Genomic DNA, 13,646 nt, shown 5'->3' with positions numbered 1-13,646 from the left:
ATTATTATATGTATCATATTCTTAATTATGCTCTTATTACATTGCTTTTTCCATTTATCTTTACTTCATGTCAGCTCTGTAAATTGTTTATTATTTTCTATTACTATTTTACTCTTACTTAATTGCACAGTCCAAATAATGTGCTAATAAACTACAGACATACGTTCTGATTTTAAATATAAAACCATATTGAGTAAATAATAGTACTAACATCAATAGAATATTTACATTATTATTATTATTATTATTATTAGTAGTAGTAGTAGTAGTAGTATTTCTTTTAACTTCTTCTTCTTCTTTGTCTTTCGGCTGTTCCCTTTCAGGGGTCGCCACAGCGAATCATTTGCCTCCATCTAACCCTATCCTCTGCATCCTCTTCTCTCACACCAACTAACTTCATGTCCTCTCTCACTGTATCCATAAATCTCCTCTTTGGTCTTCCTCTAGACCTCCTGCCTGGCAGTTTAAACCTCAGCATCCATCTACCGATATATTCACAATCTCTCCTCTGAACATGTCCAAACCACCTCAATCTGGCCTCTCTGACTTTATCTCCAAAACATCTAACGTGGGTTGTCCCTCTGATAAACTCATTCTTGATCCTATCCATCCTTGTCACTCCCAAAGAGAACCTCAACATCTTCAGCTCTGCTACCTCCAACTCTGCCTCCTGTCTTTTCTTCAGCGCCACTGTCTCTAAGCTGTAGAGCATTGCTGGTCTCACCCTGTACACCTTTCCTTTCATTCTCGCTGATACTCTTTTATCGCACAACACACCTGACACTTTTCTCCACCCATTCCAACCTGCCTGTACCCGCCTCTTCACCTCCTTTGAACACTCTCCATTGCTCTGGACTGTTGACCCTAAGTACTTAAAATCCTGCACCTTCTTTACCCCTGCTCCCTCTCATTTACACACATGTACTCCGTCTTGCTGCGGCTAACCTTCATTCCTCTGCTTTCCAGAGCATACCTCCACCTCTCCAAATTTTCCTCCACCTGTTCCCTGCTCTCGCTACAGAGCACAATGTCATCTGCAAACATCATAGTCCATGGGGACTCCTGTCTTACCTCATCTGTCATCCTGTCCATCACCAGAGCAAACAAAAAGGGGCTTAGAGCCGATCCTTGATGCAGACCCACCTCCACCTTGAACTCTTCTGTCACACCTACAGCACATCTTACCACTGTCTTACAGCTCTCATGTCCTGCACCACTCTAGCATACTTCTCTGCCCCTCCAGACTTCCTCATACAATACCACAGCTCCTCTCTTGGCACCCTGTCATACGCTTTCTCTAAATCTAAAAAGACACAATGCAACTCCCTGTTACCTTCTCTGTACTTCTCCGCCAGCATCCTCAAAGCAAATACTGCATCTGATGTACTCTTTCTAGGCATAAAACCATATTGCTGCTCACAAATGCTCACCTCTGCCCTTAACCTTGCTTCCACTACTCTTTCCCACAGCTTCATTGTCTGGCTCATTAGTTTTATACCTCTATAATTGCCACAGCTCTGCACATCTCCCAAAAAAATTGGCACCAATACACTTCTCCTCCATTCCTCTGGAATCCTCTCACTCTCCAAGATCTTGTTAAACAAACTTGTCAGAAACTCTACTGCCACCTCTCCTAAGCACTTCCATACCTCCACAGGTATGTCATCAGGACCAACAGCCTTTCCACTCTTCATCCTCTTCAACGCCCTTCTCACCTCACTTCTACTAATATTTGCTACTTCCTGTTCCACAACAGTCACCTCTTCTACTCTTTGTTCTCTTTCGTTTTCCTCATTCATCAACTCCTTAAAATACTCCTTCCATCTTCCCATCACCCTCCTGGCATCTGTCAGTACATTTCCATCTCTATCTTTAATCACTCTAACCTGCTGCACATCCTTCCCATCTCTATCTCTCTGCCTTGCCAACCTGTACAGATCCACCTCTCACTCCTTACTGTCCAGCCTACCATACAAGTCCTCATATGCTCTTTGTTTGGCCTTTACCTTCACCTTACTCTGCATCTCCCTGTATTCCTGTCTATTCTCTTCAGTCCTTTCAGTGTCCCACTTCTTCTTAGCGAGCCTCTTTCCCTGTATACACTCCTGGACTTCCTCATTCCACCACCATGTCTCCTTGTCCACTTTCCCCTTACCTGATGATACACCAAGTACCCTTCTACCTCTCTCCCTGATCACATTGGCTGTAGTTGTCCAGTCAACTGAAAGCACCTCCTGACAGCCCAGAGCCTGTCTCAACTCCACCCTAAAGACTTCACAACATTCTTCCTTTCTCAGCTTCCACCACTTTGTCCTCTGCTCTGCCTTTGTCCTCTTCGCCTTCCTCACCACCAGGGTTATTTTACACACCACCATTCTGTGTTGTCTGGCTACACTCTCCCCTACCAACACTTTGCAGTCACTGATCTCTTTCAGATTACAACGTCTACACAAGATGTAGTCCACCTGAGTGCTTCTGCCTCCACTCTTATATGTCACCCTATGTTCCTGCCTCTTCTGGAAGAAAGTATTTACTACTGCCATTTCCATCCTCTTTGCAAAGTCCACCACCATCTGTCCTTCTACATTCCTGTCCTGAAGACCAAACCTGCCCATCACATTTTCATCACCTCTGTTCCCTTCCCCAACATGTCCATTGAAGTCTGCACCAATCACACTCTCTCACCTCTGGGGATGCTCTGCATCACTTCATCTAACTCACTCCAGAATTTCTCCTTCTCTTTTAACTCGCATCCTACCTGTGGGGCATAACCACTAACAACATTGAACATTATCCCTTCAATTTCCAGCTTCAGACTCATCACCCTATCTAATACTCTCTTCACCTCTAGAACATTCCTTACAAACTCCTCTTTCAGAATAACTCCTACTCCATTTATTTTCCTATCCACACCATGGTAAAACAACCCTGAATGAATTGAACCCTGATCCTAAGCTTCTAGCCTTGCTACCTTTCCACCTGGTCTCCTGGACACACAGTATATCCACCTTCCTTCTCTGCATCATATCAACTAACTCTCTTGCCTTCCCTGTCATGGTCCCAACATTCAAAGTCCCTACTATCACTCCTAAACTCTTGCCTTTCCTCTTCTCTCTCTGCTTTCGAACACGCCTTCCTCCTCTTCTTCTTCGACCAACAGTAGCCCAATTTCCACTAGCACCCTGTAAGTCAACAACACCAGTGGCGGTTGTTGTTAACCCGGGCCACGACCGATACGGTATGGGATTTATATTCGTGATTCGCATCATTGATTTGGCAAATGTTTTACGTCGGATGCCCTTCCTGACACAACCCTCTGCATTTATCCAGACTTGGGATTGGCACAAGAAGACACTGGATTGCGCCCCCCCGTGGTTGCATTATTAGTATTTCTTTTAACATTACCACCATATGTTTGGCACTAAAAGTTAAGAGGCGATGCCCCACTCTATATGCGCTCTTGGCAGAACTTCTCTATGGCAGTCAATGCACCTACACAGGAACCTGAAACATCACTTTGTCTATCAGGTTGATCACTTCTATTTCTTCCACATTTTACATGTAGGCTCTATAGGGATTTTTTAAATATGCATTACAACTTGACATTCAGCTGAGACATTTCCCTTATAAAATTTTGTATACTGATTTAAAAGTCATCAGTATTAGACAATTTATCTGTTATACAAGTTATAATACATGATGTGTAGCAGCCAACCAGCCTGCTTGGCAAAGGTAGCAGTGTGCCTTTGAATTTTAAAACATAAAAGTGCATCTCACTAGCAGAGAGAGAGAGGAAACAGAAATAATTGGACATGGCAAGGCTTCAATATTTTTTTTCAGTTTTTTCTGCCTTCTTCTTAATCTTGTCCTTTTGGCACACCAACATATTTTTACATGCCACTTCATAGTAGATTGGTAAGTGGGTAAACTATCATATCTACAGTACATTTGTATGCATTTGGTAATTATTAAGATCAGTCATTTGTGACAAATCTGTTTTTATAACATACTGTATTTAAATCAATCTTTGACTAGTAAATCAATGCTATTTTTTAGGAGTGTTATTTAAGGAGCTGTCGTTTTCATATTTTAAGAATAATGTGGAAATATGGTGTGGGGCTACTTGGAGATCATCATTTAGAGTAGATTACATCCACATCATATTTTTATTTCTCAGGTTTTCTTGACTACCCTAACCTGCTGCAACTATGTCCTATGACATTTTTCAAAGAATCTATAAGATTTTTCCTTGTCTAAAATCCTTGAGAAAATTTGATTAGTATCCTACTTTCTGCGACTTGCATTGCCATTGGGGTGGTACCCTCACCAGTAAATTTTTTTGTACCTATCTTTACCTGGAAATGTACTGTACATTCACAAGATTGATCATATAGTGTGGGGGTATTACATACCATTACCAGGCAAAAGATGCAGAATAAATGTACAAAAGATGTCCCCTAAATATAGCACCCAGTAACAAGGAAGGGTACTGTTTAGGAATTATTTCCTCGAGTGCTGGATAGAATGTCTTTCTCAGATTTCTACAAAAAGGATTGCACAGGAATCAGGCGAACCCTGAGAAACCTCACATAGACATGGCGAACATGGCATTTACAGAAACACAAGCTTGGAACCAGGGAAGCACCATGTCCTTCCTTAAAGGATTTAAGTATTATTATGGATTCAAGCTTCATATCCATGGGCATATCCATATGGCTTTATTATGCAGTCAAGCTCCGCCCCAGACCTGCTCGCATCACCTAATCACCCTCCTGAGGGAACTACATGCCAGAGCTTACAGGACTCAGGCATGGAGCCGGAGAGGGGACGAGACGCGGTGTTTTCAGACAAGCGGAGGACGAGCAGTGAGAGCGCGAGGCTGGGCCTCTGCGGCGCTGTGTTCATCATGCTCAAGTCCGCTCTGGGTGCAGGACTGCTGAACTTCCCCTGGGCTTTCTCTCGAGCTGGAGGAGTTCATGCTGCAGTTACAGTGGAGATGGTGAGTAAGAAAAGCACACACCATCATCTAAATACAGCTTTAATGAAGACACCATGTCTTTAATAAAGTTCGACTTCATTTTTCATTTTTTATAAAGCAGGAAGAACGTGCTGTACTCTCTCAAACTTTTCTCTAAAAATTTTATCAAGTGAAACACGAACAATGTTTAAACCCCCAAATCAGGCGTACACAAAATACGGAGTAAAATTTTGTACTGTATGAGGGGGGTTTAAGTCATACTGGGAATTTTGTTTGTGCAAATAACAGAACACAGTTAGGAAAATAAAACCCCATTATTGCTCTATATAGTTACACTAATGAACTAATGTCCCACTAATTCACTTTTCCCAGTGTTTTACTAGTGCTTGTACACAGTTAAGAGGAAACGTTTTATCAATATGCTGGAGCCAGGATCAAACTGCCTGCCTTACATCTGAACCTCTGGCCTCCCAGGAACTCCTGTAAAGGCCCAAACATGCAAATGGCTTGGGGCAAGGTCAGGATTGTGAATTTTCAGTCTTCCACTTCCTGAATGTTCACAGGAATGACTGCGTGAATGACAGTCCCTTACCTTGGCTGGGATTGGCATTCACAGACATATGGTCTTTATTAAAACATTTGCATCAGTCAAATGCTTTACTGTGGACCAGAGCCTTAAAAAAAAAACCTCAGTAAGGTAAAGTTTTATGAACACATTGCAATTATATAATAAGTATAAGCCTTTGTTTTAATTAGCAGAGTAATAAGTTGGTTGTTTATTAGAGGCTTCTTAACTATGAAGCAATAGAACCACATCAGAAAAGGTCAAAGTAAGTATTTATTTTACCAATAATTTAGTGCTTAGAAAGAAAACAAAATAGTTTCAGTTTCCACTCTATATGCTATAATCTACGCGGGCCTGCTGTGCCATGCTTTCCGAGACAAAATAAGGCCTATTAATACAGTACTTCTAGTTGGGTACTCTTATGTTTTGTCTCTTTATTATTTGTAGTTTGTTTGCAAAAGATACATACTAAAATACAAATGGTGTTTACTATAATATACAGTATGTTGATGTACTAAGTGCTGGGTTGTGGGGATATGATGTTTCATCTGTCTTCTCATTCTTGATATTTTTCCTTGCTAGTTTTCTTTAATATTCCTCGTTAGTGGACTGGTGATCCTGGGCTATGCGTCATCCATCAGTGGCCAGAGCACTTACCAGGCAGTGGTAGGGCACCTCTGTGGGCCAGCTGTTGGCAAACTGTGTGAGCTCTGCTTCATCTTCAATGTCTTCATGATCTGTGTGGCATTTCTGGTTATATTGGCAGACCAGCTTAAAAAATGTAAATAACATTCACGTTATTCGTGTTTTTAAGTTTCCTAATACTTATTTAAAGGTAGAGAGTTACATAATTTTCCTACATTTTAACAGCAGTTCATGATACAGTGCCAAGAAAAAGTCCCTCACTGTAATATTTTGTTGGATCGCCTTTAGTTTCATTGATATCACATGTTTGTGAATAACATTATTTTGACAACTTTATGCAATGTTATAACAGTTATTTCCATCTGGAGTTGCAGTAATGTTTGGCACTGTTCTTGTATCGATGACCAAAGAATTGAACTACTACGTTAAAGCTTTTCTAGCACGTATCAAAAACGTTTTATAGGACTGATGTCAGAAAATTGCAGTGGCCTATATTTGCTTTAAAACGATTTCTCATTCTAGCATAGCTACTCCTTCACAATTTAAACCCAATAGACCTTCTCACTGTTGTCCTGGAATATCTGTAGATGTGATAAACCCAGTCATTCAGTGCTGGAAGGTCATCACCTGACTTTCTTTAATAGTCACATATTGTTGCTGTGCCTAGACCTGACTGAATAATGCCACTGCCCCCAGAGGCTTGAACACTGGGGACTGTGCATGAGTAGTACACTTCACTCCCTTCTTGCAATTTAACTAGGTGTTTCATGCTCCGATAACAGTCAGTTTTTTTTCAATTACCTAAGCTGTTTATGAAAATACAGTAATTTGACCCTTTTGAAATACAGTAACATCCTCTCTACAAACAAGGGATACATGTTCTTCCATGGTTGTTTAATAATCTGTTTTCTTTATGGTAAAAACTCTTTTAACTCACCTGAATCCTGTTAATTAGTGCAGTAATTATCTGAACAAAAGCTCTTAATTATTTGCTTATTTAAAGTAAAAGGGTACTTCTTTATGGCCAGACAGTGCACAGTTTATTCTAATGAAGAAACTACTCTGGGCAATGGGAATTAAAAAATACGTGGCCAACCAGCATAATACCAATTAGTATAAGGAGGCGTCACTAATTATCTGTCAGTCATGTTGCTTGTGAAATTAGGGATCTTTCCTTCTCGCTCTTGAATCCAGCACATGTAGACTGATTAGTGACTGTGTGGCTTTGGAGGGAAACCTTTTTATTTTTATTTTCATGGATTGGTGCTAAAAGCAGACTGTAGCTTTTACTGAAAGTAATAATTTTTTTGTAAATTAATGTACAGACAAAAGAGTTAAAAAACAGGAAAACAGAATAAGGATGGGAAGGTTATATCAGAAAAAAAGATCTGAACAGTGGGGATACCCTCCTAAAGTATAATAATTTCTAGTAACTATATTGTTGATTTTTTTTCATTTAACCTTTTCTATACAAATTTCTACTTGGTGTAAATGTGACAGATGTGCCACTTTAACTCTGGCGAAAGCTATTATAGACTGGATTGGATATGTGCCAATATTCATATGATAATAATTGCCTAACCTCTTACCACCAAAATAATAGTTGCAGTGAAGACTTGTGTTGGGCAGTAAGCTAAACGTCTGGTTGGGATATAGCTTCCTCATAAGTTATAATCTCAGCATAAGTATATAAGAGCACTGATGAAAAATATGAGCATCTAATATACTAATATTTTAAATATTGAAGATTGTCTAACCAAATTTTTTGCACATATGTGTTATTGACTTTTGTCTTCATTAATAGCTAATGTTTTGTTCCTGTCTGTGTGGGCTGTGTGTCAGTGAGTATTTCCATATATGAGCTAGTCACAGGTTCAACTGGGAACGAGATGCCTTATTACTGGTACACAGACCAGAGGTTTACACTTTTCCTTGTGTGTCTCTTTGTCATTCTTCCTCTCTCAATTCCTAAAGAGATTTGGATACAGAAGTACACCAGGTAAGAAACAAAAATTATTTGTAAATAATATGTTATAATATCTTTTTATAATAAATAAATTAAATAATATCCAAAATATATTGTTTTGATTAAGTAATATTTTTATATAATTTGTTTTATGTAAGCGATAAAATAAGCCAACATTTTCATCTTTGTAACTGCAGTGAATAAAAACATTGAATCCAATTGATTTCTATCAAGTCTAGTGATCAAGTATAGTCATTCATGGCATTTCTCTCATCTGAACCTGATACTACAGTATTACTGAGGTTTATGTGACAAGAATATTACCACATCCATATGTAGACCAAATCAGACTCTCTAAAGAACATAATGTCATTCTGTTCAATACCAATTTTACTGATTCAACACTGGGTATGTCACTGCGATATCTTATCTGTAGCGCATTAGGTACTGTAGCTGCCAGCTATTTGACTGTAGCCATTGTTGTAAGATATTACACAAGAACAGTCCCTGAGGCCCACCTGTCTCCCTCATACAACAGTGGGTGAGTATTTGACCTCATTTCAGTTTCTTAAGGAGACTAAGGATTATTTTCTGGAAGATTAGTCATACTTGTTTGTGCAATGTTGAAACACCTCCCTCCAGTGCCTACTTTCTCTTTATTCCCGGTGTCAGCTGGTAAAAGACATCTATTTATGAAAAATATTCTTATAAAACACTGGGTGATCAGAAAGGTTCAATAAATGCTTTAAATATGTTTGTTATCGTATTTCTCCTGGTAATCTTCTCCAGTCTACCGTCTTTGAAAAGAGTCAAAAGAGTATTTTATGGCTTAAACCTCACCTTGTTCTTCTGACCTTTTTCTTCCTAGCATGGGCTTTTGGGCTTCCATGTTCAGTGTCATCCCGACAATCTGCTTTGGGTTTCAGGTGAATGTCTTGTGCAATAACTGTAATATAATAACTGTTCATTTTTCTATACTTGAAGTTTAATTTTCATATACAATACTGAAATTTAATCTTGGAATGGCACCTTACACCTTATTTTAATGCAATACTTGTTTGCCTTGTGCATGCAAATCCCCTGTCCCACTCACTATCAGCCAAAACATTATGACCACCCACCTAATATTTAGCAGGTCCCCCTTTTGCCACCAAAACATTAATGCAATGTGTGTTCTGACACATTTCAATTCAAATTCAGTTTTATTTATATTGCGCTTTTAACAATGATCATTGTCGCAAAGCAGCTTTACAGAATTAAACAATTATGAAATCGAGTTTGAAAAGTGTTTATGGGAACCAACGTTAACAATCTTTTCCACAATTTGAGCTGGGACAGCTCTTCTGTTCTTCTTGGCCGACCCATGATTTTGTCACTGGTTCACTTTTTTCTTTCTTGGACCTTCTTTTGGTAGGCCCCGTCATCTAGATATCACAATATGGCCCTTGTCAGAGTAGCTACAATTACAATATCATTAAAATGGAAGAAGTGGGTGGGGTATATTAGGCAGCAAGTAAACATTTTGTCTTTGAAGTTGATGTGTTTGAAACAAAAAAAGTGGCAAAACATAAAGATTTGAGTGACCTTGACCAGGGATGAATAGTGATGGTTATAGTTCAGGGTCAGAGCACCACTAAAACTGTACCTTCTGTGTAATATTTCCAGGCTGCATTGATTAAGACCAACGGAAAGTGCTCCAAGGTATTAAAAACAGTGAACCAGTGACAGGGTTATGGGCGACCAAGGCTCATTGATGCACATGGGCTGATCCATGTAGTCTGATCCTATAGAAAAGTTACTGTACCTCAAATAGATGAAAAGATTAATGCTGGTTCCAGCAGAATGGTCAGAACACACAGCATGTCACTGTTTTTTGATGGCAAAAGGGGAAATCTACTCAATATTAGGTGGGTGGTCATAATGCTATAGCTGATCGGTGTATACTGTTGTACTGTACTTGTATTTTTATTTTACTGTACCTATATTATTTTGTCTTTTGTTAAGCTCATATGTACATGTTTTATCACACATTTTGACACACTGGGCAAATAATAAATAAAGAGAACATCGGTTTTACACAGACATTCATAGGTTTTGCTACTTCTTCACCCAGCCAAAATAATAAAAATGAAGGAAAATACAATCTCATTTATTGATTCCTGACAAAATCAATGCATAGTGGGTTTTACCATAAATATAATAAAATCCACATGTGAAGAGAGAATGAGATCCCTCAGCAACACCTGTTTCCAATATTTCGACTTATTACATATAAGATAAATATAAATCAACATTTCCCTTTTTGATTTTACTCAGTTTGCTAAGACCTATGTTGACCACTATTCAGATATGAGCTTATTCTCCTCCATGGTGAGATAGTTTTATGTTTAAATGTAAATTTGCCTGTATGTTGTGTACAGAGACCCAGTCTCCCCTGCTTTATTACCTTAATATTCAGGTAGTTCAGATCTAGAGAGTTTCTTGTGGAACTACAGTACATAATCATCAAAATGTTTAAAGTGGTTTTGTTGGAATTGTGTGCTATGTTTTTGTAAACATTTTTACATTCGATATATATATATATATTGTTTTAAAAATTGTAAATTTTTTATAAAAAAGTGCGAACACCAGTAAAGCCATAATTCATTTAAACAACATACTGTTATTAAATGAAAAATCTGCAATGCTGTGGCAGTCAGTTGGAATTGTTGTTCTTTATCCAGTGTCATGAGTGCTCTGTTGCCATCTACAGCAGTTTGGAGAATAAGAAGCTCTCCAACTGGGTCAAAATCTCATTATTATCTATGTTTATCTGCCTTGTTATCTACACTCTAACTGGTGAGAATAGAACTTTTATTTTATATTATAATTTTATTAGATCATTTGCTTACATTAAAGGGTACAGTTTTAATGTAAATCGTGATTATAGTCATTTTTTATTTGATTTTCTTTTTGAATGCATGGTCTTATATTGAGAACATGTGTGTTCTAGGTATCTATGGGTTTCTCACCTTTGGAAGGAATGTTGCTGCTGATGTTCTAATGTCATACAGTGGACATGATGTCCTTATGATCATTGCAAGGCTACTCTTTGGGATCTCCATTATTACCATCTACCCCATTGCTCTTTTCCTTGGAAGGTATAATAGACTTTTTGGAATAATATACTCCGGTCAGTAAAAAACAAAAGTATTCTGGCAATAATTTTCTCCAAAAAATGGGTTGTATGTATGATCCCAGGAACAAAATATTTGAGTGTTCTTGGCTGGGTGTACATGTAGATGCCTGTTTAATCATTTGACATTTTAAAACACTCACAATAAGAAACGTATATTAAATGTCAGCTTTTCCATCACGTTTTGCAGATTGGTGATTCAGGATCCATTACTGCGGCACAGAGAGACTTATGAGACCTGCATTAGAGTTGTCTTGACTGCAGTTTGGATTATCATCACTTTCCTCATTGCTGTTTTTGTTCCAGACATCAGCAAAATCATTACCATTATTGGCGGCATTAGTGCATTATTCATCTTTGTCTTCCCAGGTTAGACTGCATGCAGTAGGATTTATAATGTACCTTACTGCATCATTCTGTTAAGGGCACTGGTGGCTCAGCCTGCCATGCCAAAGGCCAGGTTCGATTCCTAGCCAGTGCCCAAACCCCAGCCACTGGATGCAGTGCCGGTCCCAAGCCCGGATAAAATGGGAGGGTTGCGTCAGGAAGGGCACCCGGCGTAAAACCTGTGCCAAGTTGTTGTGCGGACTGGGTGTTCTGCTGTGGCGACCCCTTGCTGGGAGCAGCCGAAAGACCAACAACAACTGCATCATTCTATTAGTTGTCACTATATTAGCAGTGATATCGTATACATTTACACTGAGTGCTGAGTATTTCTGATATTAATCTTTCAATCCCATCTTTAGATTTCCTGTGTTCAGAATTGGAATATTTTGATATTACATAATCATTATTCTCTCTACTTGCAGGTCTTTGTTTAATATTTGCCATGCAATCTCAGCCAATGTCAACAAGAATAAGGTGAGATTGGTGTGAGACTGCCATTGTTGGTTTAATTATGATTTCTTTCCAATTTGCAGTTTGCCGGTAAATTAGGCACTGAAATTACATCCAGTGTATTCACTTGTTTTGTTTTTGCAGGTGGATTTTAATTGCATGGGGAATGATCACACTTTTAAGTGGCACATTCATTTTTGGGCAGAGCATTTTCTTTGCTATTATGCAGGTCTTTCATAGGATATGATTCTTGTAAGCATTTGCAAGTCTGCCTCCAAACAGAACTCTTTCCCTGTTTTTAACTAAATGTCATAAAAAGAATGAATGTAAGTAATTTTACATAATGTGTAAAATTAAAATGCTGGAAAATTCATGAACAAACACTGCCTGGCCAAAGAAGTTGTTCTTTGTATTTAAACAAGCAAATGCTTAAGAGCCTTTGAATGGATAATTACTGCAGTAATTAATTTATTTCAGCTAGCACCAATTCTTATAACAATACCTGATGAAGTGAGTAACTTTAGAAGATATATCCTGTGGTCATAGAAAGGATGTTAGTATGTTTCAGAAGGATCTGCATCAAGCAAAGAAAACAACTAAGGACATTGCTAAGTTAATAGAACTGGATGAAGAACTGTGCAACACTTTGTTAAAATCTGGAAGGATAACGCTAAACCATCAACTTTGTAAAAGAAATATGGTAGGAATTTCATTTTATTTATTTATTAATTTTGATTGGGAAAAAATTGTACTGTGATCAGAGAGCTCAGTTGTACCATAAGCTAAATCTATAGGAGGAATCACATCTTTACAAGATCTTGGCCAAAAGTAATGCAACTCTGGTTGGAAATATGTTATGACATTGTATATGGTTGTTGAAACAATGCCACTATGAATGCTCATGTACACAGCTTTTTGGCTGGGCAGTGTGTTGTGTGTATGGTGCTATATCATCATTTTATGTCAAGTTTTTACGGTATGCAAAATCGTAAGTAATGTAATGAAATCCTTTGAAACATTTTAATATGATTATAAAATCAGTTCTGCTCTAAGAGATTTTTAATTTTTTTTAATTATGTGTTAACATTTTTAAATATCTTCTATTGTATTTTTATCCTTATTAATACCCTATAGATGTAAAAATCTGTTTGGAATAGTATGTTTAAATGTGAAATTATGAGTGTACACCTTGTTGAGTCCACTGTCCACAGCAATATGAAACGTTTATATACATTCAAATATATAAAATCTGTTAAATAAGTATTGGCTTAGAATCCTCTGTGACCCTAAGATGAACAAATAAATGAAAAATCACACACACATCTTATTACCTCAGAGCTACCCAAAAGATACAGAATGAGGGTATTCTGATGGGTCTCAAATCCTAATCTAAATCCAAACTTGATCCAAAGACAAGGCTAGGAATATATACAAACAGAAATATGTGTTATTCGAGAGCTATAAAGGTTTTGAAGTAGAA

General features: G+C 38.1%; 1 protein-coding gene across 1 annotated transcript; it reads left to right on the top strand.

Annotated features, from left to right (window-relative positions):
- Nucleotides 1-4,810: 4,810 nt before the first annotated feature.
- On the top strand, nt 4,811-12,465 carry slc38a8a (solute carrier family 38 member 8a). Its single transcript, XM_053500839.1, has 10 exons — nt 4,811-4,999; nt 6,126-6,324; nt 8,031-8,187; nt 8,591-8,695; nt 9,023-9,080; nt 10,878-10,992; nt 11,147-11,294; nt 11,520-11,698; nt 12,139-12,190; nt 12,311-12,465. Exons 1-10 carry the CDS (start codon nt 4,811-4,813, stop codon nt 12,411-12,413), a joined length of 1,305 nt encoding a protein of 434 aa, XP_053356814.1. The 3' UTR covers nt 12,414-12,465.
- Nucleotides 12,466-13,646: the final 1,181 nt, after the last annotated feature.

This window comes from Clarias gariepinus, chromosome 7 (genome assembly GCF_024256425.1).
Source record: "Clarias gariepinus isolate MV-2021 ecotype Netherlands chromosome 7, CGAR_prim_01v2, whole genome shotgun sequence".
NCBI lineage: Eukaryota > Metazoa > Chordata > Actinopteri > Siluriformes > Clariidae > Clarias > Clarias gariepinus.
This window is presented reverse-complemented; position numbering and strand designations above follow the sequence as displayed.

What these genes read in the sequence shown, in the direction of transcription:
- slc38a8a (XM_053500839.1), top strand. Translation starts at nt 4,811, where the DNA reads ATGGAGCCGGAGAGGGGACGAGACGCGGTGTTTTCAGACAAGCGGAGG. An exon ending in TGTTATCTACACTCTAACTG is followed by an intron (nt 10,993 to 11,146) that starts GTGAGAATAGAA and finishes TGTGTGTTCTAG; the next exon opens with GTATCTATGGGTTTCTCACC. An exon ending in ATTCATCTTTGTCTTCCCAG is followed by an intron (nt 11,699 to 12,138) that starts GTTAGACTGCAT and finishes CTCTACTTGCAG; the next exon opens with GTCTTTGTTTAATATTTGCC.